This window comes from Eublepharis macularius, chromosome 9 (genome assembly GCF_028583425.1).
Source record: "Eublepharis macularius isolate TG4126 chromosome 9, MPM_Emac_v1.0, whole genome shotgun sequence".
In the NCBI taxonomy this organism is placed as follows: domain Eukaryota; kingdom Metazoa; phylum Chordata; class Lepidosauria; order Squamata; family Eublepharidae; genus Eublepharis; species Eublepharis macularius.
Window position 1 is genome coordinate 95033354 of NC_072798.1, and position 21568 is coordinate 95054921.

At 42.0% G+C, this 21568-nt stretch overlaps 2 protein-coding genes across 2 annotated transcripts in view; one reads left to right on the forward strand and one right to left on the reverse strand.

Annotated features, from left to right (window-relative positions):
- The window catches only part of COG5 (component of oligomeric golgi complex 5), a 261645-nt gene that overhangs the window by 51761 nt on the left and 188316 nt on the right, over positions 1-21568 (forward strand). The gene's annotated exons all lie outside the window — the stretch shown is intronic.
- On the reverse strand, positions 1196-2500 carry GPR22 (G protein-coupled receptor 22). Its single transcript, XM_054987836.1, has one exon. The coding sequence runs from the start codon at positions 2495-2497 to the stop codon at positions 1196-1198; it is 1302 nt and encodes a 433-aa protein (XP_054843811.1). The 5' UTR covers positions 2498-2500.

The following is a 21568-nucleotide window of genomic DNA, read 5'->3' on the forward strand; positions in this document are numbered from 1 at the left end:
TCTCTTAGAACCAATAGGGAAATTATGAGACTCTCGAAGGAGAGTTACCCTCTTCCATGTTTATTGAAGTTGATGGGTTTAGAAGGGTGTAATTCACAGGACTGCAACATGAAATTAGTTGTAAATAAATTACCGCCTTGGCTTTCAAGAAACTAAACTTTAAAAGTCCCGTAGAACTGAGAGAAGGGTTCCCCCCCCCTTTTTATTTGTCCTTATTAAAGAGGAACTTATCTGGAATTAATTGGATGCATAATTTAGGCTATCCACTGTTATATAAAGTGCCTTCTGGAGTTCATTGACAGAAAACTGGATAGTGTATCTAAACATAGGCAGTTAAGTATTAAAAATGAAGGGGTTGGATCCAGCCAGCTAATTCCGTCTCACCCAGTTCCCTGCCGTGCTACAGTCCCCATCCCACATGGCTCTGGGCCATGCAAGTTCCATGAGTCTCAACACAGACTTTTTGGGGTGATCAACAACGCCCCCTTCCTTTTTTTGTCAGCAGAAATGCTGCTTGGCTCCAGCCTGTAACCATATGACTTCTCTGTGGCAAGTGAATAAACTATTTTGTGGCAGAAAGCTTAAAAACAAAGCTTTATATATTGTCGAAGGCTTTCACGGCCGGAGAACGATGGTTGTTGGGGGTTTTCCGGGCTGTCTTGCCGTGGTCTTGGCATTGTAGTTCCTGACGTTTCGCCAGCAGCTGTGGCTGGCATCTTCAGAGGTGTAGCACCAAAAGACTTTTGGTCTTTTGGTGCTACACCTCTGAAGATGCCAGCCACAGCTGCTGGCGAAACGTCAGGAACTACAATGCCAAGACCACGGCAAGACAGCCCGGAAAACCCCCAACAACCAAAGCTTTATATATTTACAGCAACTCACATATAACTTTGAAAGTATACACTTCTTTTAAGGCTTTTTTTTTTTTAGAAAATATTTACTTCGATGTATGTTAGAGGAGGATAGAATATTGACAAAGTATACTCATGATAGCATTTTAACAAACTGCCATGCAACGCACATCTTGACTAATGAAGGAAAATATACAGGCCTGACCTATTTAAAACACATGTCAAACACTTACAGTCTAGCAAATTCTTCTTCTGTTTTCTTTTTTAAAAATATTCTTATTTGGCAGTATTTACTTGTTTTTATATTTCCTCTTAAATGATTCAGTGACCACCATACTGCAGTCCTAGTCAGTGACAACCTGAGGTACTAAACACTTCTGTCTTACTTCATTGTCTTCAAAGGTAATTGTCCTGTTCCTCTTAGGTTCTATCCATGAGTTGTGTATTACAGCATTATTTGGGATTGGATCAGCTTCCACTATCGAAACCACTCGCTTTTTCATTTTGCTTTTCAGAACTTTTTGAAATTTCTGCCTAGTGAATGCATATAGAAGAGGGTGAAAGATGGTAGTTCCATACGCCATGACTAGAAAACACAATCTCAACTTTACCAAAAGGTCACTTGGGCCCAAACATAAAATTGTAGTGTTTAAAACTGTAATTGGTGTCCAGCAGAGAAGGAAAGTTGAAATGATCAACAGCGACATCCTGAAGACTCTCTTCTGTCTTTCTCGTCGTTCTCGATGTCGCTTTACAGCCCGCCGTAAGGCAATTATAACTGAAACGGAAGTTCTTACACCAAAGACCACATTTCTCCCCCCGCTGCTTTGTGATACATCAGTGGTCTCGTGTTGTGTGGACAAAGAAATTGTCTTTTTCTTCCTTGCTTTTTTCTTCTGCGCTGTAGAAAACCTTGTGCCTATTCGGATATTCAGTGCCTGGAGTATTTTGCTGTATGTAATTAACATTACTATAACAGTGAAGAAAAAGATAGGGATCTGTACTAAAAGGTGGTAGTACATCCCTAGTTCTGTGTGGTATTCATTCGCGCTGACACACAGAAGTGTCTTATTTTCCCAAGTATTTGCACTTGGAAGACTGAAGAAATTGACTTCAATGAATGGAATCAGGAATGAGAAAAAAGAGACAATCCAAATCGATGTCATAAGCATCACAGCCCTTCCCATTGTCAAAATCCGATTAGCGGGTTTCACAGAGATATCATATCGGTCCAAAGTGATTGCAAAGACATTGATGGCAGTGGAGACGCTTGCAAAGGACACACAAGCCTCGTGGAAGCAGCAGATCAGTGCCGAGTTACTCTCCAATGAAAGCAGAAGAATAACTATAGTTAGAGGAATACATCCGACACAAATTATTACATCGAGAACATGAAGGTTCATTGTAATAATGTTACTGACAGAGTTGATTAAGTTGGATTTCATGCAGTAAAGTACCAGTACGGTGAGGTTGCTGCCAAGTCCCAAAACGATCTCCAGCATCAGAAATCCAGTGAGAGAAACTTGAAAGCTTAATGGATAAGACAGTGGCTGGTACATATTGGTGCTGATGTCATCAACGGCATCTTGAACTGTAACGTTAGTTTCAGACTGCATGTTGACTTCTGAAATGGAAGAGAAACACATTCTTTTGTTGGGAGATCGTTTTGCCCTGAAAAGATGAGAGAGAAAAGCAGTTTGAGACTGGATGTTCTTAGGATGACTGGCAGATAGACGGACAAGCAGCCTTCATTGTACTTTAACTAATGCACAGTAAATTTGGAATTATGCTTGGCTTGTGGGAATTTGAGATGTTAAAAAAAAGCCGTAATAAAGAAGGTATTTGCAATGCTGTTGACATGTATGCATAGATTTTAGTCTCTGCTCATTGGAAAAGAAAATCAAACTATTTTCTATAAGGCTTTTATGAAAAAAATGAGGAAGGACCTAGCTGTAAGAGAAACCCTTCCTCTCGAAAGACTTCTTTGGATTGAAATTGCTATGTCACGTCAGTCTTTACAAGCAGCACTCAGTGTATTGAAATGGTACAGCATTGTCTACTTGAACGTTCTGTGTGTGTGTAGTTGTACATCATGTACATATACACAGAAATATGTGGATACATACACATATTCTTATACCTGATCGTTAAACTATTGCTGCATGGTTTAAATGTTCCAAGATTCTTAGTACTTTGCATGTATTGCCATTCCTAGAAACTCTGTCTACTACTACTACTACTAATAACATTCGATTTATATATCAGGCAACCTTTCACATTGTACAAAGCAAGAATAGTTAATTACGACTCCTTTTTTGCATCTACATTGAATAAAAATGTATATTGGCTATCACAGCATAGATGTGACAGGTAGACAGACCTCAGTAGGATTAGAATGTGTGGCTTGCAATATTGTAATACAGAGTTATTTCTCTAGTTATAAAGATTCAAGATTTAGCAAACTAGCATTAATGGTAACAATATGACCACACCCTGAACAATTTATAATAGCCACAGGACATATTTATGTGAGATCCTTCCTTCGGAATGGTGCTCCTGAGAGAGATTTTGAGTTGGAGGCAAATTTGGCTTTGGTTGAACTCATGCGGTCAGTGCTTGACATGTCATAGAACAAACATTTAAGGACAGTAAATAAAATTGCAAATATGTCACCTGCATTTTTGAAAATTAATTTTAATGAACACTCCCAGTTGTGGAAGTCAATAGGTTTTTGAAATACTTCAGTAATTAGATGTCTTAAGAGCCATTTTCTTCTTTTCGTTGTTGTAGCTTTGAATATGACATTGCAGAAATGTTTTTTTTTAAACTAAGTTTCACCAAGTTGTTATATGCAAGTCTAATAATTGTCTTCTAGATGATATTCTGTGTCTGAGGTCTTCTTGCAAATTTTCAGTAGCTAGCCTAAATGTATATCATAGAGCTTTGCAGTGGTTTAAAAAAAGAAGATTTGGGAAGATTAACGGTAAGTAAACTGAAACAAGGGATATCATACCTTATTCCCTTAAAATAACCTGCAGGAGCATGCAAACCAAAATTTGACAAAAATGGAAAATGTTCCATATGCTAACTTTTAGACAGGCAGGTTTAGCCATCAGGGCTTCGTCTGATCAGTTACTAAGATGTGCAGTTGAATGAAAAAAAATGCCAGTGGGAAGGTAATTAAAACAAAATGCATCTCCAGAGCTGTTCCCTGTCCCTTTGTAAATGTGAAGCAGAGGTTGGGTGCACGCACCATCTGACCTACCTGTTTTCTCTTGCCTCAAGGGCCTTTCAGCCTGCTGGAACAGCTTGTCATAAATTCATACATGGTGTCACTGACAGATTCTGACAAACGTTTTCACCTGGCAACAGATGGCTGCGATCTTTTTCCTGCCTTGCAGAATATTTTAGTTTTTCCTTTTTCTCCACTTTCAGCAGCAGATTTTTTTAAAAAAAAATCAAACCAAAGGATTTAATTGCCTAATATGCTTCTATAGACCAGTGCCTGAGAGATGTGAGTTATCTTTCTTTTTTTAAAGCCATTAGTGGAAAGCAGAACTTCTGTAAGAGGCCTGTGTGATTCTTACCCCTTTTATATTGTTTGGCACCATGGTTTTTTTTTTACTTTCCCAGATGCAGCAAAATAAAAGCTGTTAAATAACTGACTTCAGAAATGTATTCAGACATCCTCTTGTTACACCTGTACGCTGGGTTCAGTAGTATTTTTGCGCATTGGTTTGAAGTCACGAGTTTGTCACAGAAGTTACTGTATAATTCAGTTCCTGAAGCCCATGAATTATATCAGCTGATCTTTGATAGTTTTCTTAAACTTTAGCCACAGTAACTAGTTACTTGGATAATATTTTGTAGAGGTATTACTTGATAAGTGCCTAATTTTAGCTTGCTGGTGATACACAGAAAGCCACATCTTATTGTTCGTTGATCAGCCATTTCCACAGATCTGGTTTTACATTATCAATCCTTTGTTTTAGTGAGATGCTCACCATTTTGCCCTTGATTTAATCTTTTCTCCATGAATACTTGGATCAGGTGTCTTAATCTTCTCTCTATACCGATGTGTTTCACGTATTCAAGGGATAATGTAGTCTTCCTCTGTGGTTTTGCTCTTGTTCCTTTATGTTTTAAAAGAAATTACAAGCATATCCTGACGCTTGTAGGGCAGATGGCTGTGAAGATTCCCCAGGCAACCGTATTCTTCATGTTATAAACAAAACCGAATTAGAGGATCTGAACCCTTGTAAAGACAGTGGGAGAAAGAGAGGGGAAAAGGTTAAAAATAGAGATTCTAGAATAATGCATTTTCCAGTGTCCCTAAGGACAACATTTTTCCATAGTCTCATCTGAAGGCACATTGTGTAACATGGCTTCTTTTAGAGAGTGTAATATTGGGTTTTTTAAGGAAATATATCGAGTTAAGAACATTTATTTGATCATTTCTAAAGATGGTAGTTGATGCCCCCTCCCGTCTTTAGTGAAATCGATTTATGCTGTGGTACATTTCAAAATATTAAAAATAAAAGGGGAGTATAGCAGTAGAGGGGGAAATTGCTGCAGTATTTTCTTAAGTGTGTCCATGGGTACTGTTTTTGCAGCATTCGTGAGGGGGCTAGCAGTGCACTCTTAAGAACACTTTCCTAGGAGTAAGCCCCATTGAATAGACCTGTTTAGGGTTGCTCTCTAGTTCTATGCACTCCTGTCTTGACTTCATGTGACCGTGCAAGAGCCTGTGCTGCTCCACGGGAATTGCAGCTGGTCTCATTCAAAATTCCTTACTTGGTGAGAGCTTATTTACATTACATTGATTCAAGCATACCTTAAGTAGCAAAGCAGTTAGCAGAGTAATCCACATACACATAAACGAGCATTATTGTCTTGTGAGCACATCAGGGATTAGTCATATAACCCATCCTCCACCAAACAGCATCTCTGGTCCTCTGCATGTGTTGTGAATCTATTCACAACACATGCAGCTGTTGGTGATTTTAAAAAATGCCTAGACTAAAATCCCTTTTTAACTGCATTAAGATTTTTTTTTTAAGCAACAGGATTTTAAGCTGCACCATCTCTAAGAGCTTTTTGGCATAGGTACGGTAATTTTCCACATTTATGCATTTACAGATGAATGCACTAAAGACTGCGTTCTTTTGTCACTGAAAGCATATTTTAGTATTTAACATGGCAAGTGTCATCGAACAAATGAACCAAAAGTTTTTAAAAGTCTGATTTTTAAAGTTGAACCTGTCATCTCATCCCCATCACAAACATCTTTCTTGCTTAGGCACCGTACTGTAATAAGGAATGGACCTTACCTCTACTGAGGGTTGGATAAATTCCCGAAGCTGATGGAGCTGTTCCAGTTCAGAGGGATTCATAGTTGGCTTTTTTGTTGTTGTTGTTCACTTGTTAGCAGAGTACAAGGGGAAGAGGGTGAAAAGCATCTCTCCAAAACAGGACCTTAATGCAAATTTGTGCTTGTGCTGTGCCATTGTTTGAGCGTTTTGTTCGAGCCTGCCGCGCGGAATGCTGCTCTTAGAGCCTGCTGCAGTCTCTCACTTCTTACAGTAGAATCAATAAGAGTCTGAAAATGCATAATGAAAGCAATTCAACATACTGAAGGCTTCTTGTCTCCAGAGACGACATTGAGGCTCAGTCGTTCTGGAACAGGAGCGGCGCGGGCTGCTTTCGAAAAGCTTGTTCTGGGCAGCCTGTGGGGAATGACGACAAGCCTACCTTGTCGCTTGTTCCACTGCAGAGAGATGCAGTGTATTCACTAATTTTGATTGGTCAGTGATGGTTGGGCTTAAACTGTGCTTCGTGCATATGGGAGTGAATTTTCTTTTTCCTGCTGGTGATGAGAGCTCTCTTTTAAAGAGTCCGTTTACAGAAGTGATTTGTATTTCCTTTGAATGTATTAAGGAAATGGTGTTTTGGTTCTATCATTTCACACAGTGTTCCCCCCCCCCCCGGCTTTTTACTGCATGTGCCACACAACACAAGAGATCACACTCGTAGGTGAAACCGTGTGCCTCTGTTGTAGATTATCTTCTTTTTTGGAGGAGTTTGTTCTGTAACTGCCTCCAGTGCAAATCCAGTTGTGTCCTTAGCAGTGGATGTCACTTAATCATCATGGCTCTTATCTTTTATAAAACAGGTGACCCATTTGTTCCTTGTTTTGAATAAACTATCTTCATGACGAGTAGAAATTGCAAAATGAGATTTTGGCTTGGATGATTGTAGAGTATTCACTATGCTAGGAAGGAAGAAGAATTCCAGTTTTTAATCTGTGTATCTTGTTGATGATGGTTTCCATGAATTCTGGCTTAACACAATTACATCATTTGCACAGAGATATGCAATAACCATTAAAATTGTATGAATAGTTTGGGTTTTTTTTTCCCACACTGACTATTTTTCTCATTTGTGTTTCTGTTCCTATAAATTGTTTCCTTTGCATTTTTTAATACTTTGTTTCTCTTTGTGTTTTCATGTTCATGTAAAAAAAACGTTCAGTTTTTAAATTTTTACTCATATATTAGTAGGAACATTAATGGGGTGGTTATGTAATGAGGAATCAGGAATTTTATTAGGTCTAGACTGTGAATAATATATATTTGGAAATTGCCTCTGAGTGGGTTCAATAATCCATTGATATTAGGTTCATGGGAGTATACAGATGTGGGGTGCAGTCCAATGGAGACAAGGCACTGCCCAGTTTTAACAAGTGACTTGACTGTTCAGCTGTGGCAGTTGCAGTAACTGGAGCTGTCAAAATGGTCCTGGCTGTTGATATGGGACACTTACATGCCCGTAGTGTATTCTGCAGCTAATTGCTGTGCGTCAAAGCACTTATTAGAAGGCAAACTTGCTATAAAGTGATAGGTACTTAGGACCATTGTTAAAGGTAGGCTTAATTTTATTTCAAAAAGCTACCAACAGCCTGACCTTCTCATAGTATTGCCAGCTTAATCAAAAAAATGTTAACATCATGGTAGAACAGAGAAATGGGAAGGGGGTAGCCATAAACTTTGCCTGGCCTTGGCATGAAGTCAGAATGTGTAATCTTCTGAATCTCCCTCCCTCGACAACTTAGGGGTGGGACAGGCTCCCCCTGCCCCTGATGTCACACTAGATTTGGGAAGCCCTTGGAAGCAATTAACAGACTTGCTGCTTCTATAGCACAGGGATGAAACTCTGTCCCTTTTCTCTGGCTTGAGAGAAGGGTAGTTAAGGGACTTCTCTGTGGAGTAATCAAGACGGGTAGCCATGTTAGTCTGTCTGTAGAAGAAGTGAGCTGTGACTCACGAAAGCTCATACCCTACCACCAATTTTGTTAGTTTTATAGGTGCTACAGGACTCTCGCTCTTTTCTACTGCTGCAGAATAATGCGGGGCTTACAAGATACTTGGAAGCCATGAGACTTCTCACTGTCTCTGTGTGCCTCACCCAGCAGAGATGAGCCCGGCCTCCATCTCTGTCTGTCTGTCTCTCTCGTCCGCTCTCCTCGCAATACAGGTTCAAAGTGGATCACAACCTCATTAAAACACAATACAATATACAATAGATAACATATAGCTAAAAGCAATTTAAAACTGGGAGCAAAATTTAAACAGACAGTGGACTTCACAGTCCTGCAAGATCACTGGGTCTGCGGAGGCTAATATACAGCAATGAGCTAAAAACCAGGAGGGGGGGTCTTCCTCCCCTAGGTAGTAGGCCAAGAGGAGGCCCGCCTGCCTCAACCACCAAAAGCCTGCTGGAACATCCCTGTCTTACAGGCCCGGTGGAATGCTAAAAGATCCTGGTGGGCCCAAGTTGTCTCAGACAGAGAGTTCCAACAGGTTGGGGCCGCAGCCGAGAAGGCCCGGGCCCTGGTCGAGGCAAGATGGATCTCCTTGGGGCAGGGGATCTCCAGAAGAGGTTTCCTTTCTGAGCGAAGTGCCCTCTGGGGTAAGTTGCAACCCATGTGCTTACTTGATAAAAAAACTCAAAACATGCCCACCACTGATGAGTGGAGCTCTGAAGGGTATTCCATGAACTAGCCCAGTATTTTGAGTCCTTTCCCGATTTTCCTGATCTGCCCTTTTGTTTTGTCATCCTGTCTAAACATGTGACTGAATGATTTATTTTAGTTACTGGATTTGTGTTGAAAAAGTTCTTAAATATATTCTTTCTACTGTGTTCTTTAATACTATTTATGGAATCTTATGGAGACAAAAGAATTAGAATCCTTGTAAATATATTCATCCTGGACTCCAAAACTGTAATGATGAATGTTATTGACCTGACTTCCCCTCCCCCTGAACAAAACCTGTTCCTACCTTATTTTAGAAAGAAATAATAATTTTCCTCTCCTCTTCACCAAGAAAAGTCTTTCGTGTTGGAAAAGGTTGTTAGTTTTGCTCTTGTTACATCGTTCTCATTTGACTCTAACCTCTTTAGCGGCTAATGAATATTGAACATGGTTGGCTGTGGTCCTTGGAATGGCTCCAGTTCTGTTTCATAAGCCTCTGAATATATAGTGGAATATAACAAGAGGGAACTTTGGCGGGGGGTGGTTTTTGGACTGTACTGTTGAGTTTGGGCTCTGGAGTTTCACAGCTGTGACACTTTGTCAGTTTTGCTCAACACTTTCTTGGAAGGTGTTCTCATGTATACTAGATGTATATTAGCAGCAAGTAATGTACCTAACTTACCATTTTCTGTCATAATACTAATGAAACAACAAATAAGGGTATTTCCCATCCCTTTTGAGCACATCCAATCTTGTGTATACACCCCTTTATTCATGATAATTGACATTAGAGCAATGATTGTTTGACATATTTGATGGATTTATTACCATTACTGGTATGCCATTTTTTCACCTTCTTTGCCAGAAGATTTGCCTTTTTATTAAACTCTTTAGAGAGGGTTTTTTCCTTTCAGGACTTAGGGTTTGTTTGTGATGTTGGAATGCAGCGAGCGAGTCCCGTTGTCTTCGAGCTTCCCTTCTGTACCTGCGCTGACTGCAGTGCCTAATTGTACGATACCCTGGATCTGGTTGACAGGCGTGGTCTGGGAGTTCAATGTTTCCAAGGTGCCCATGGGTCAATTTGGATTGGACTGTTGTGCAAGAGAAGAGGGGGTTTAAGCCCACTTCTGCACCATCCTGACCTGAAACAATCCTGGGGAAGCTGCTTTTTGCTCACTTGGAGAAAACCAGGGCTTTTTTCCGGCTGGAACGGGGTGGAACGGAGCTCTGGAACCACTTGAAAATGATACATGGCTGGTGGCCCCACCCCCTGATCTCCAGACAGAGGGGAGTTTAGATTGCCCTCCGCGCCAGCAGCACGGAGGGCAATCTAAACTCCCCTCTGTCTGGAGATCAGGGGGCGGGGCCACCAGCCATGTGACCATTTTCGCAAAGGGCGATTTAAACTTTTAAAAATTCCCCCCTTGTTCCAGCTGACCCAAAGTGATGGCATTGGCCCTGGGAGCATGCGTGCGCTTTGCGCGCGCACATGTGGTACCAGGGGCACCACGTCCCGCCAAGAGTGCTGGCAACCCACTGAGTCCCACCACCTCTTTTTCCAGAAAAAAAGCCCTGGAGAAAACTACGTGTAGTCTTTCTCAGCAATCATCCACTTTCTCCAACAAAGCAATTAGCACCACCCTGGGCTCATTCTTTCAAAGGTCCCAATCAGAGTTGGTCACACATGTTTGCAGAAAGCACAGAATATAGACCATGTATGGCGCCAGTGCGGATCCGGGAACTGGGAATTGTGTAGTTAGGTCCTGGGATTTCAACCTGTCACACAAACCAGGTTTAGAGGCAAGAGTCAAATGGTAGTTTGTTAAAGCACCTGACGAGAACATCAGATTGTGGTTAATTCTAATCCAGGATGTTTTCATGCTTCCCAGGAACTTGGTGTGCATGGAGGGGAGTGCATGAATTCAAGGACTTTCAAGGCTTGTTGTTGTCATGGTGTGTTTGTGATGTCTCACTTTTTAAAAAACATTTATTAGCTTCCTTTCCACCTAAGAGGAACTCAGGGCAGTTTACAATATAAAACAGAAACGAACATATGTTATGTGCCATCAAGTCACCTCTGACCTCTGGCAACTCTATGAATGAAAGACCTCCAAAACGTCCAATCATTAACAGACTTGCTCAGATCCTGCAAACTGGAGGGTGTGGCTTCTTGTGTTGAGTCCAGCCATTTTGGTTTAGGTCTTCCTCTTTTCCTTCTGCCTTCCACTTTTCCTAGCATTATTGACTTTTCCAGAGAATATTGTCTTATGATTTAACCGAATACGATAGCCTCAGTTTTGTCAATTTAGCTTCTAGGGAGAATTCAGGCTTGATTTGATCTAGTACCCATTTATGTCTTTTGGGCTGTCCGTGGTATCCGTAAAACTCTCCTCCAGCACCACATTTCAAATGAATCAATTTTCTTCCTCAAAAAGAGTCCAGTAGCACCTTTAAGACTAACCAATTTTATTGTAGCCTAAGCTTTTGAGAATCAAGTTCTCTTCGTCAGATGCATGCATCTGACGAAGAGAACTTGATTCTCGAAAGCTTAGGCTACAATAAAATTGGTTAATCTTAAAGGTGCTACTGGACTCTTTTTGATTTTGCTACTACAGACTAACATGGCTAACTCCTCTGGATCTATGACCATTTTCTTCCTGTCAGCTTTCTTCACTGTCCACACCCATACATAGTAATGGGGACTACCATAGTTTGTATTATCTTGCTTTCTCTCTCTCTCTAGAGAGAGATTTGTCTTTCAGGATCTTTTCTAGTTCCCTCACAGCCTCTCTTCCAAGTCTCAGTCTTCTTCTGATGTCTCCATTGCCGTCTCCCTTTTGGTTACAGATACATTAAAACTACAGATACATTAAAAAGTGGCTAAACAAAAGCCGTCCTAAATAAAACCATCTTCAGCTGTCTCCTATATACAGGACACATATCCTCTCTGTTCCTCAGCCTCTCAAACTTCTTCCATGAGTGTAGGCGAAACCTCCTTTTAGCTGTTTAGGGATAAAGCTGCAACTGCTGTAAAATCTCATACTTCGAGATACAAGCTAAAAGTGTATAAATGCCCAAGCATTTAACTTGCCCTGTTTGGTTCGAAATGCTTATTTGCAACATGGAGTTGTTGGAATAAAACTAGGCATGCCCAGAGCACGATTCCAGTTTTCAGGTTCCGTAACCAGCTTGACTTCTTGAAGAGCCCATCACAGAAGTTGGTGTGTAGATACAAGAGCAGCATTCTAGGTCTGAAATGCCAACCTCTGCATCATTTTCAGAGGTGGGGAGTGGGGATTTTGCTATGCAAAGTATTTGAAATCAGACTTCTTGAAGGCGGCTTCACTACTATATTCATAGTTTACAGTCAGTTTTTAATGGTGTCCTGCACAATTTAAAATTATTGCATGGATAATTAATGAGACTTAGTTGCCGAAATGTAGTATGTGGCACGTCACAGTAGTTCTATATTTGGTTCTAACTTAAGAGATTGTTCAGACTGGAGACAAGGGGTTTCTAAATATTATGGAAGTTATATTCTAGACAGACTAAGGAATGTTGGCTTAGATTACAATTTGCACTAAGGATATTAAGCCTCTTGCCTGTAAGAATTAGATGGTTGATGGGTGGAAGAAGCAAGTTCCCTGTGCGCTAAAGTGTATGCGACATCAGCTGAGCCAACTAAAAGCAATTAGAAGCATTTTCCCAAATACTCTTTCATCTATGTCTAAAATGGAGTTAAGGCTAGCCATTATTTGGGTTATCTACGGAATGAGGGTCTCGTTCTTGAGGATGGCGCAGGCATAACATTGAACTACATGTTGGGATCGTAGGATTGTGCACCTTCTCCTATCCTCCCCTGTCTTGCACAAAATGATCCCGACCTTCCTCTACCATGGTCTAGCATTATATCCATCTGTCATCAGCTGCTTTTACAGTCTTTCTTATACTCTTTACCAGCCCATAGGTGCATGTTGATAAAGAATTGAGTTTTTGGCAAGACTTACAGCTTCTAAGTAGATAGTGGGTAAGCATCTGTCACCTCCGAGGAAAATGATTAATAGAAAAATTATATCAGTTTATTTAGCTCCTATTATAAATGGGTAGAGACAATCCATCATCCTTGAGGGATGGACCAGCGGTGATAGCAGCAAAAAAGATATTTCTCTGCAACCATTTTATCAGCTGGTTCACGTCCATCCAAATTGTTTAAAGTATCTTGACATCTTTTGACTCCTAAATCTGAACCATTATTGGCTCAGGAACAGACAATGAGCTGTGACACCTTTGCAAGGTGTTTTGCTGATAAAACAGCACGGATCGGCTGTAATCAGGATGCCGGCTGTAATATAGGCAAGGCAGCAGAAATGCTTAACACATCATCTGGTCTGATTCAAAACCAGTTAGACCCAGTTATAATGACAGATATTGACAAACTTGTGTCTATCATAAATCCGTCACTAACTCAGGGCATCTTCCCTTGGCCACCCAAAGAGGTGGTCATCCACATACTACTTTAAAAAAAAACATCCCTAGACAAAAATGATACAGCCAATTATCTCCCAGTCTCTAATCTGCCCTTTCTGGGCAAAGTGATCGAAAGACCAGTAGCTTAACTAATTCCATGTTATCTTAGATAACTCTTGTACTGGGGGCCTTTTTCAATCTAGTTTTAGGCTAGGCTGTGGTACAGAGATGGCTGTAGTGGCTTTAGTTGATGATCTCTGTCATGCATCTTCGTTGCTCCCCTTGGATCTGTCTGCAGCCTCTGATACAGTAGACCATGCCATCCTGTTGAGGCTTTTGGAGGCAGAAGTAGGTATCAGGGAATGTGCCTTGGATTTGTTTAAATCGTTCCTTGTGGAATGGACTCAAAGGGATGCTGCTGGAGACCGGCTATCTTCAGGGCGAGAATTATCTTGTGGGGTTATACCAGCTGCATCTTTTACCCCCATGTTCATCAACCTCTATGTAAAATCTTTGGGAGAAAAGATTCGTGGCTGTGGAATTGGATGCCATCAATATGCAGATGATACCCAACTCTGAATTTTGCTATCCAAATGCCCAAGTGATGCAGTAGAGATCGTTGCCTGTCAGCTGTGTTCTAATGATTGAAAGAAAACAAATTGAAATTGAACCCAGACAAGAAAGAGGTGATGCAATCTCGAAGGACATTGTGCTTCCCACCTTCAGTAGGGTTCAGTTGACCCTGAGTGACTGAGTTAAGTTCCTAGTTGTTATGCTGGGTCCAGCACTGCTGCTAGACCACCAAATAAATGCAGCTGCAAGAAAACCCTTAAGACTAGCCGGAAAGATGGCACCCTACCTTGACATGGCTGCTCTGGCTGCCTGGATCCATGGCATGGTAACATCGAGACTTGACTAACGTAATGCACTCTACATTGGTCTCCCCTCAAAGTCAACTTGGAGACTCCAGCTAGTACGGAATGCCACAGTTCATTTAGTATCAGGAGCTTGGCAGAGTATGCATATTATTCCCATTCTGCAGTCACTCCATTTGCTACTCACATGCAAAGCCCTTCATGATCTTGGCCCCTCATAGCTACAGGAATGGCTCTCTCCCCCTGTTTTTTGCTCATCTGAACAGGGCATTCTGCAGATACCACCCTGCATTTGTTCAAAATCAACAACTGCCCACACATCCCACTTTCTCTGTGGTAGCCCCCTCCTTATACAAATGTGCAGAGATCTGAAAACAACCAAAACCCAATACAGTGCTGAAACAAAGCATAAGCCATTAAACTTGACATACTCAACCATGCAGAAACTGTAGGAACATACTTGCAGCAACAGACAGTACACAGTAGTATAGTCCACAGTCCCTATCCCTTTACCAAAGCATCTCTTTGAACCATTTCCTTGCAGTGCAGCCCTCCTATGTCTGTAAAAAAAACACCCTGCTTAGCTTCGAATTTCTTGCCTAGAATTTTCTCAGCTTTTATCAGAATGGGTGCATTTACCACTGATAACTCTTCATAACTCTTAAATACAAAGAACAGAGTACACGCGCGCGTATGGCGACTGCACAAAGGAACTCCTTTTCTGCTTAGAAAGTGGGGGGGGGGGGTTGGAGGTACTTTGCAGAAAATCGAACACTATTTTCCTTCCTACGCAACCAGCATGGAAAGGCTGTATGGGCCGGAGTTACAGCTGTGTGTCACAGCGAATGCTTCACTTTCAGCAAGTCTTGGTTCACGTCGCAAAATCTCCAGCTGAAGGACTTTTGTAAGCCGAGCTGGGGGAAACCTGAGGCCCCTGGCGAATCGCTGCTGTTCAGACTCGGCTGTAGGGACGGTGATGGGCGAGTGGCCTGACTCCGCATAAAGCAGCCGCAGGTGTTTCATATACTTTTAGAAAACGTTTTTGTCTCCCTGTTTCCACTTTGTCACAACTTGTCGCTCTCATTGTACGGGTGTACAATGTATCGTTGCTTCTTTGGCACATTTTTAGTGCCGCAGTGTGGAATTTCATTGAGTGTCTTTTTATTGACAAATATAGAGCATTGGAGAATTAGTAATGGGTAATACGTTGCCGTTGACCCTTTTTGCAAAACTAGGTTGGGAGAATGAAGAAAGAGGGAAATCTAGAAAACCGAGCAACGGTGGAAAGCCCGGTAGCATAATCTGTGGAACCAACTGGCCTGCACCACTTCCCTATTCCCCATAAAAATCCAAACGGACCTGATTTGACCAGTTTGGGGCCCAAACAAGCCCACTGTGGAGCGTGGGTGTGCGCTGCGCCACCCAGGAGCACACCCCGGGAGCTTTGTTCCCCCACCTTTTCCCCTGCCGGCCAGGTAAGCGGGGGTGGGGGGGTGGGGGGTGGGAGCAGGGAAACCCTCTCCCCCCAGTCCCCTTCCCCTTCTTTGAAAGTACACTCCCCCAGAGGTAAAGCTATGACCTTCTGCTGACATGCAAACCATAAATATGCAGTGATTGGAGCAGACTGTGTGTGTGGAGGTCAGGGTTCCCTGCTGTAATACTTTATACTGAATATTGTTCCTTTCCTATATGTGAAATATTGAACGTGAAAACTGCCCCTTGCCACACAATGCTCAGGCTTTCAGGCATTGTATTTAACTGTTTTTTTATGGCGTGGAGTGCTTTTGACCTTGTGTTAAGGGCCCTACAGACTCTCTTGACAATTGTAATTTAATTAGTGAGAGTTTTTAATGGTAATGAAAACACTTGGAGTTTTGGGATTTTTTTTAACTGCTGGAAATCTAGATAAAAATGATCCTGCTGTGATCCATTGAATTTCCCTGTAGTGTTTCTCCATGTGCACGTGCACCGATATTCATGCAAACTTGTTCTTATTTTTCACAATTACACTGCTATAGTTTTAAAACTATGTTAAAATTGATTGATGTGGGCACGTACTTACTTTCCTCTGTTGCAGTGATGGATATTTTGTTAAATGTTAAATCTAGCAAAGGTTAATTGTGACTGTGTGAACAGAACTCAGACCTGGGCTGCTTCCACACACGTTGGATAATCCACTTTCAATACTCTTTAATGAACATTTGAAACTGATTTTCCATGTGTGGAACAAAAAATCCACTTCCAAAGGATTGTGAAAGTGCATTGAAAGTGCATTATTCAACGCGTGTGGAAGTGGCCATTGTCTATGACAGAATAGGATGGTAATGAAGTGGTGGAGTGCTGGGATGGTAGAAAAGGGACCATGTTTGTTCTGGTTGCAAGCGAGGGATTCTTCCAAATTTCCTTCATTAAGCATTTCCACAAATGAAAAACTAGCCCAGCATGCAAAGGTCTAGGCAAGAACCATTTTCTAGGAAGTTTTTATATTTATTTGTATCCTGCTTTTCTCCCCAAAAGGACACAAAGGGGCTTACAACGGGGGGGGGGGGGAAGCACTGTATATAAATAAACCAGTAAACAGCCTACAAACCTGATAAAATGAATTGTTACATCTTGGACCTGTCATGGAGTCGTTGGCTGGCTTGTTTAAAAAAAAACAACAGGCTGTGAGCCATGGACCGAGAATCCTTATAACAACACCAGCACCACCACCACCCACCACCACCACCAAACAACCACCAACAACAACCAAACAACAACAACAACAACAACAAACAACAACTTTTTTCTCAGATAGGAGGGCGGTATTGTAGGGAGGGGGTCTCAGAAGTTTCGCTAATGAGTTAGGACAGGAACCATAGACTTCACCATTATGTTGCTTTACATATTGTCTGTTGCTTTAAATATGTACTCCTATATACTACCTGTGCTTCATGTTGTTTAATGTCAGCCCTAGAACTGATTATGTTCTGTTTCAGCAATTCTTCAACTCCGTATTGGATCCTTGCTAATGCTATGTCTCTGTAAACTTGTATTTGTTTACCCTATGACATTGTTCATGGAAATGTTCTTGACACTGTATAGAAATGCCTGCCCTTGTCCTTACTACTGAATGTACTAATCTCACACTATGTAAGCCGCCTTGAATCTCAGTGAGAAAGGTGGACTACAAATGACACAAATAAGTCATTTAAATAAATAAACCCCGACAACATTTGAATTATAATGCCACACTCAGAGCGGTTTATAAAGTGTGCTGTTTTTATTTCCATGACAATCACCCTGTGAGGTGGGTGGGGCTGAGAGAGCTCTGGAAGAGCTGTGACTGACCCAAGGCCACCCCAGACGAGTGGGGAATCAAACCCGGTTCTTCAGATTAGAGTCCCATTGCTCTTAACCATTATACCATCACACCTTCAGCTCCCACAAAAGGGCTTGTGCCTCTGGCCATGCACAAGCTTTGTAAGTTACAGAAACGGGAAGGGGGAAAACAGCCCTCTGCAAAGATGCTCTGGAGATGCCAAAGAAGTTCCTCTTCCCGGTTCCTTCCTTGCTCACGAGGAGAGTATTAACAATCGGCTCTCTATCCCTGCATTTTGACATGGTGGAGGACCATTCTGCTTTGTGTCTGGGCTAGGCCTTAGGGATGGTAACCTTTCGTCACAGTGAGGCCTGGGTATTTCATTGGCTCCGTAAAATGGTGCAGATCATCTCTCTCTGCCACAGCCCCCCCCCCTTCTGTGATTTTGGATATAAAATCTGTGTACAATATCTATTTCATATTCATCTGGAGAAATTAGGTTTGACTCATGAAGGCTTATGCCGGAATGAACTTGATTACTTTGCCACAACAAACTAACAAGGCTACCCTTTTGAAATTGTTCAGTAAAATGTCAAGCATTCTTGTGTAGGAATGAAACAGGTTCTTTCTTTCATGCTTTTATGAAGAGGTACGTCTTCAGTCCCTAAAAAACAAACTTTTCTTAACAGTGTGGTTTCCGTAGACTTTTGTGTGTAAGTATGTATGTGTTTTTGATGGCTTTTGCTTGCTTTTTAATGTTTTGTTTTTAATTGCCATTATTTTTGTTGTAAGCCTCCTCATGCAAGTCTCTGGAGAGGTGGCATATACATTTTCTTCAAAGAAATTATTTCGTTTAAGGTTTTAAACAAATGATACTTAACCACAGCCAGGCTTTATAGAATCCATCCAGCTGTTAGCCCTAAATGTTGGAAGAACTGTGGTCAGGTGGGTGATTGTTTACATTGCTGGTGGCATTGCCCAGTTATCCAACTATTTTGGGGACAAATTTTAATGGAGATTAAAAAAATTATGGGATGTAATTTGCCGGCCTTACCTGAAACAGTTTTGCTATCTTACAGTCCAATGTTGAATTGCTCCAAAATAAAAGCCACACTGGTTGTTGGGGGTTTTCCGGGCTGTATTGCCGTGGTCTTGGCATTGTAGTTCCTGACGTTTCGCCAGCAGCTGTGGCTGGCATCTTCAGAGGTGTAGCACCAAAAGACAGAGATCTCTCAGTGTCACAGTGTGGAAAAGATGTAGGTCATTTGTATCTACTCAGGAGGGGTGGGGTTGAGCTGAGTCATTCTGTAAGAGTTTCCCAGGGTGTGGAATGCTAATGGCGGGAGGCTTCACTGTAACCTGAGGAGGTTCTTTTGCATATGGATTGGTGCTTGATGTGCTAATCTTCTCTGCAGGGCTATTGTCGGGTGTGGAGTGTTTTGTTGGCCTGGTGTTTTTCAGAACTGGAGCCCATGCTCTGTTCATTCTTAAGGTTTCTTCTTTCCTGTTGAAGTTTTGCTTATGCTTGTGAATTTCAATGGCTTCCCTGTGCAGTCTGACAAAGTAGTTGGAAGTGTTGTCCAGTATTTTGGTGTCCTGGAATAAGATACTGTGCCCTGTTTGAGTTAGGCTATGTTCAGCCACTGCTGATTTTTCAGGCTGTCCAAGTCTGCAGTGTCTTTCATGTTCTTTTATTCTTGTCTGGATGCTACGCTTTGTGGTCCCGATGTAAACTTGTCCACAGCTGCAGGGTATACGGTATACTCCTGCAGAGGTGAGGGGGTCTCTGCTGTCTTTTGCTGATCGTAGCATCTGTTGTATTTTTCGGGTGGGTCTGAATACTGCTTGAAGGTTATGCTTTTCCATAAGCTTTCCCATCTGATCAGTAATTCCTTTGATATATGGCAAAAACACTTTTCCTGTAGGTGACTGTTTTTCCTTGGTTGTTTGATTCATCCTGGGTTTGATTGCTCTTCGGATTTCATTTCTGGAGTAGCCATTTGCCTGAAGTGCGTGGTTTAGATGATTAATTTCCTCATTGAGAAAGCGCGGCTCACATATCCGTCTTGCACGATCCACTAATGTTTTCATTATGCCTCTTTTCTGTCGGGGGTGGTGATTGGAGTTTTTGTGTAAGTACCGATCAGTGTGAGTTGGTTTCCTGTAGACCTTGTGACCTAACTGAAAGTTTGCTTTGCGGATGACCAAGGTATCCAGGAATGAGAGTTTTCCCTCACTTTCTTTCTCCATTGTGAATTGTATGTTCAGGTGGATGTTGTTGAGATGATTCAAAAACTCCCTCAATTCTTCCTCCCCATGGCTCCAAATGATGAATGTATCATCCACAAACCGGAACCATACACTGGGTTTGTGGGGTGCTGATTCTAGAGCTGTTTTTTCAAAATGTTCCATGTAGAAGTTTGCTATAACTGGGCTGAGTGGGCTCCCCATGGCCACCCCATCCATCTGTTCATAGAATTCGTTGTCCCATTGGAAGTAACTGGTTGTCAGACAATGATGGAATAAGGCTGTTACATCCTCTGGGAAAATCTGATTAATCAGTGCAATAGTGTCTTTTACTGGAACCTTGGTAAACAGGGATACAACATCAAAACTGACAAGTATGTCTTGTGGATTGAGTTTCAGAGAACTGATTTTGTTGATGAAATCTGCTGAATCTTTGATGTAAGACGAGGTTTTCCCGATGTGGTCCTGCAGGAGATCTGCCAGATGTCTAGCTAATTCATATGTCGGTGAACCAATGGCACTCACAATGGGTCGGAGTGGGACTGAATCTTTATGTATTTTGGGGAGTCCATATAGTCTAGGTGGCTGTGCTTCAGTCTTGCATAGTTTTCTGTGCGTGTCGGGATGTAGTGAGGAATTCTTGATCAGTGCATTTGTTAGCCTGGTGATTTTGCAAGTGGGATCTCGTTTTAGTTTTTTGTAGGTGGAGGGGTCCAGGAGTTCCTTAATCTTCTTTTTGTATTCCTCCGTTTTCATGATCACTGTAGCATTGCCTTTATCAGCTGGTAGAATGATGATGTCTGGATCTGCATTGAGGGTCTTGATGGCATTTCTCTCCTTGCGTGTTATATTGCTGGTGGGAAGCTTTGCCTTTCGTAGAATCCTGGCTGTCTCTCCTCTTATTTCCTCAGCTTCCTCTTCAGGTAGATGACGGATGGCAGCTTCTACATTTGCAATGATGTCTTCCACAGGAATTCTGGTGGGGGTGACTGCAAAGTTTCCTCCCTTTGCCAAGATGGAGGTTTCTTCTGGTGAGAGTTGACGGTCTGTCAGATTGATGACAATGCGTGCATTGTCGAGCATTGGGCTTGTCTGTCTTTTTTCCTGTAGTTTGTTAAACTTCTGCTTCTGTCTGGATGTGTGGTTGGTAAACACTTGTTCCATCTTCCTGTAGGTGAGATTATCGACCTTGTCCCAATCCTGACTTCTCATTTTATGGCTGGTGTTGATATGCAAGCAAAATAGCTCCTTGTCTGTGGCAGCAAGTTCTCTGCGGGTAGTGTGGATTCTCTCACGTAAGAGGGCCTGTTCTAGACGGTCATAAATGCGGTTCGCCTGTGTGGTTTTGAAGATTCTTTTAGTTGTGAGAAAAGATGGAATGGTTCTTGTGTCCCTGCAGCGTAGAAGAAAGGTCAAAGAACAGAGTAGATGTGCTTTCTTGTTCCGAAGTGTTTCCAATCTTCGGGTCTGTTGGAATGTTTCCTCCCCGTAGAGGTGTTCGATGTATTGTCGAAGGCTTTCACGGCCGGAGAACGATGGTTGTTGGGGGTTTTCCGGGCTGTATTGCCGTGGTCTTGGCATTGTAGTTCCTGACGTTTCGCCAGCAGCTGTGGCTGGCATCTTCAGAGGTGTAGCACCAAAAGACAGAGATCTCTCAGTGTCACAGTGTGGAAAAGATGTAGGTCATTTGTATCTACTCAGGAGGGGTGGGGTTGAGCTGAGTCATTCTGTAAGAGTTTCCCAGGGTGTGGAATGCTAATGGCGGGAGGCTTCACTGTAACCTGAGGAGGTTCTT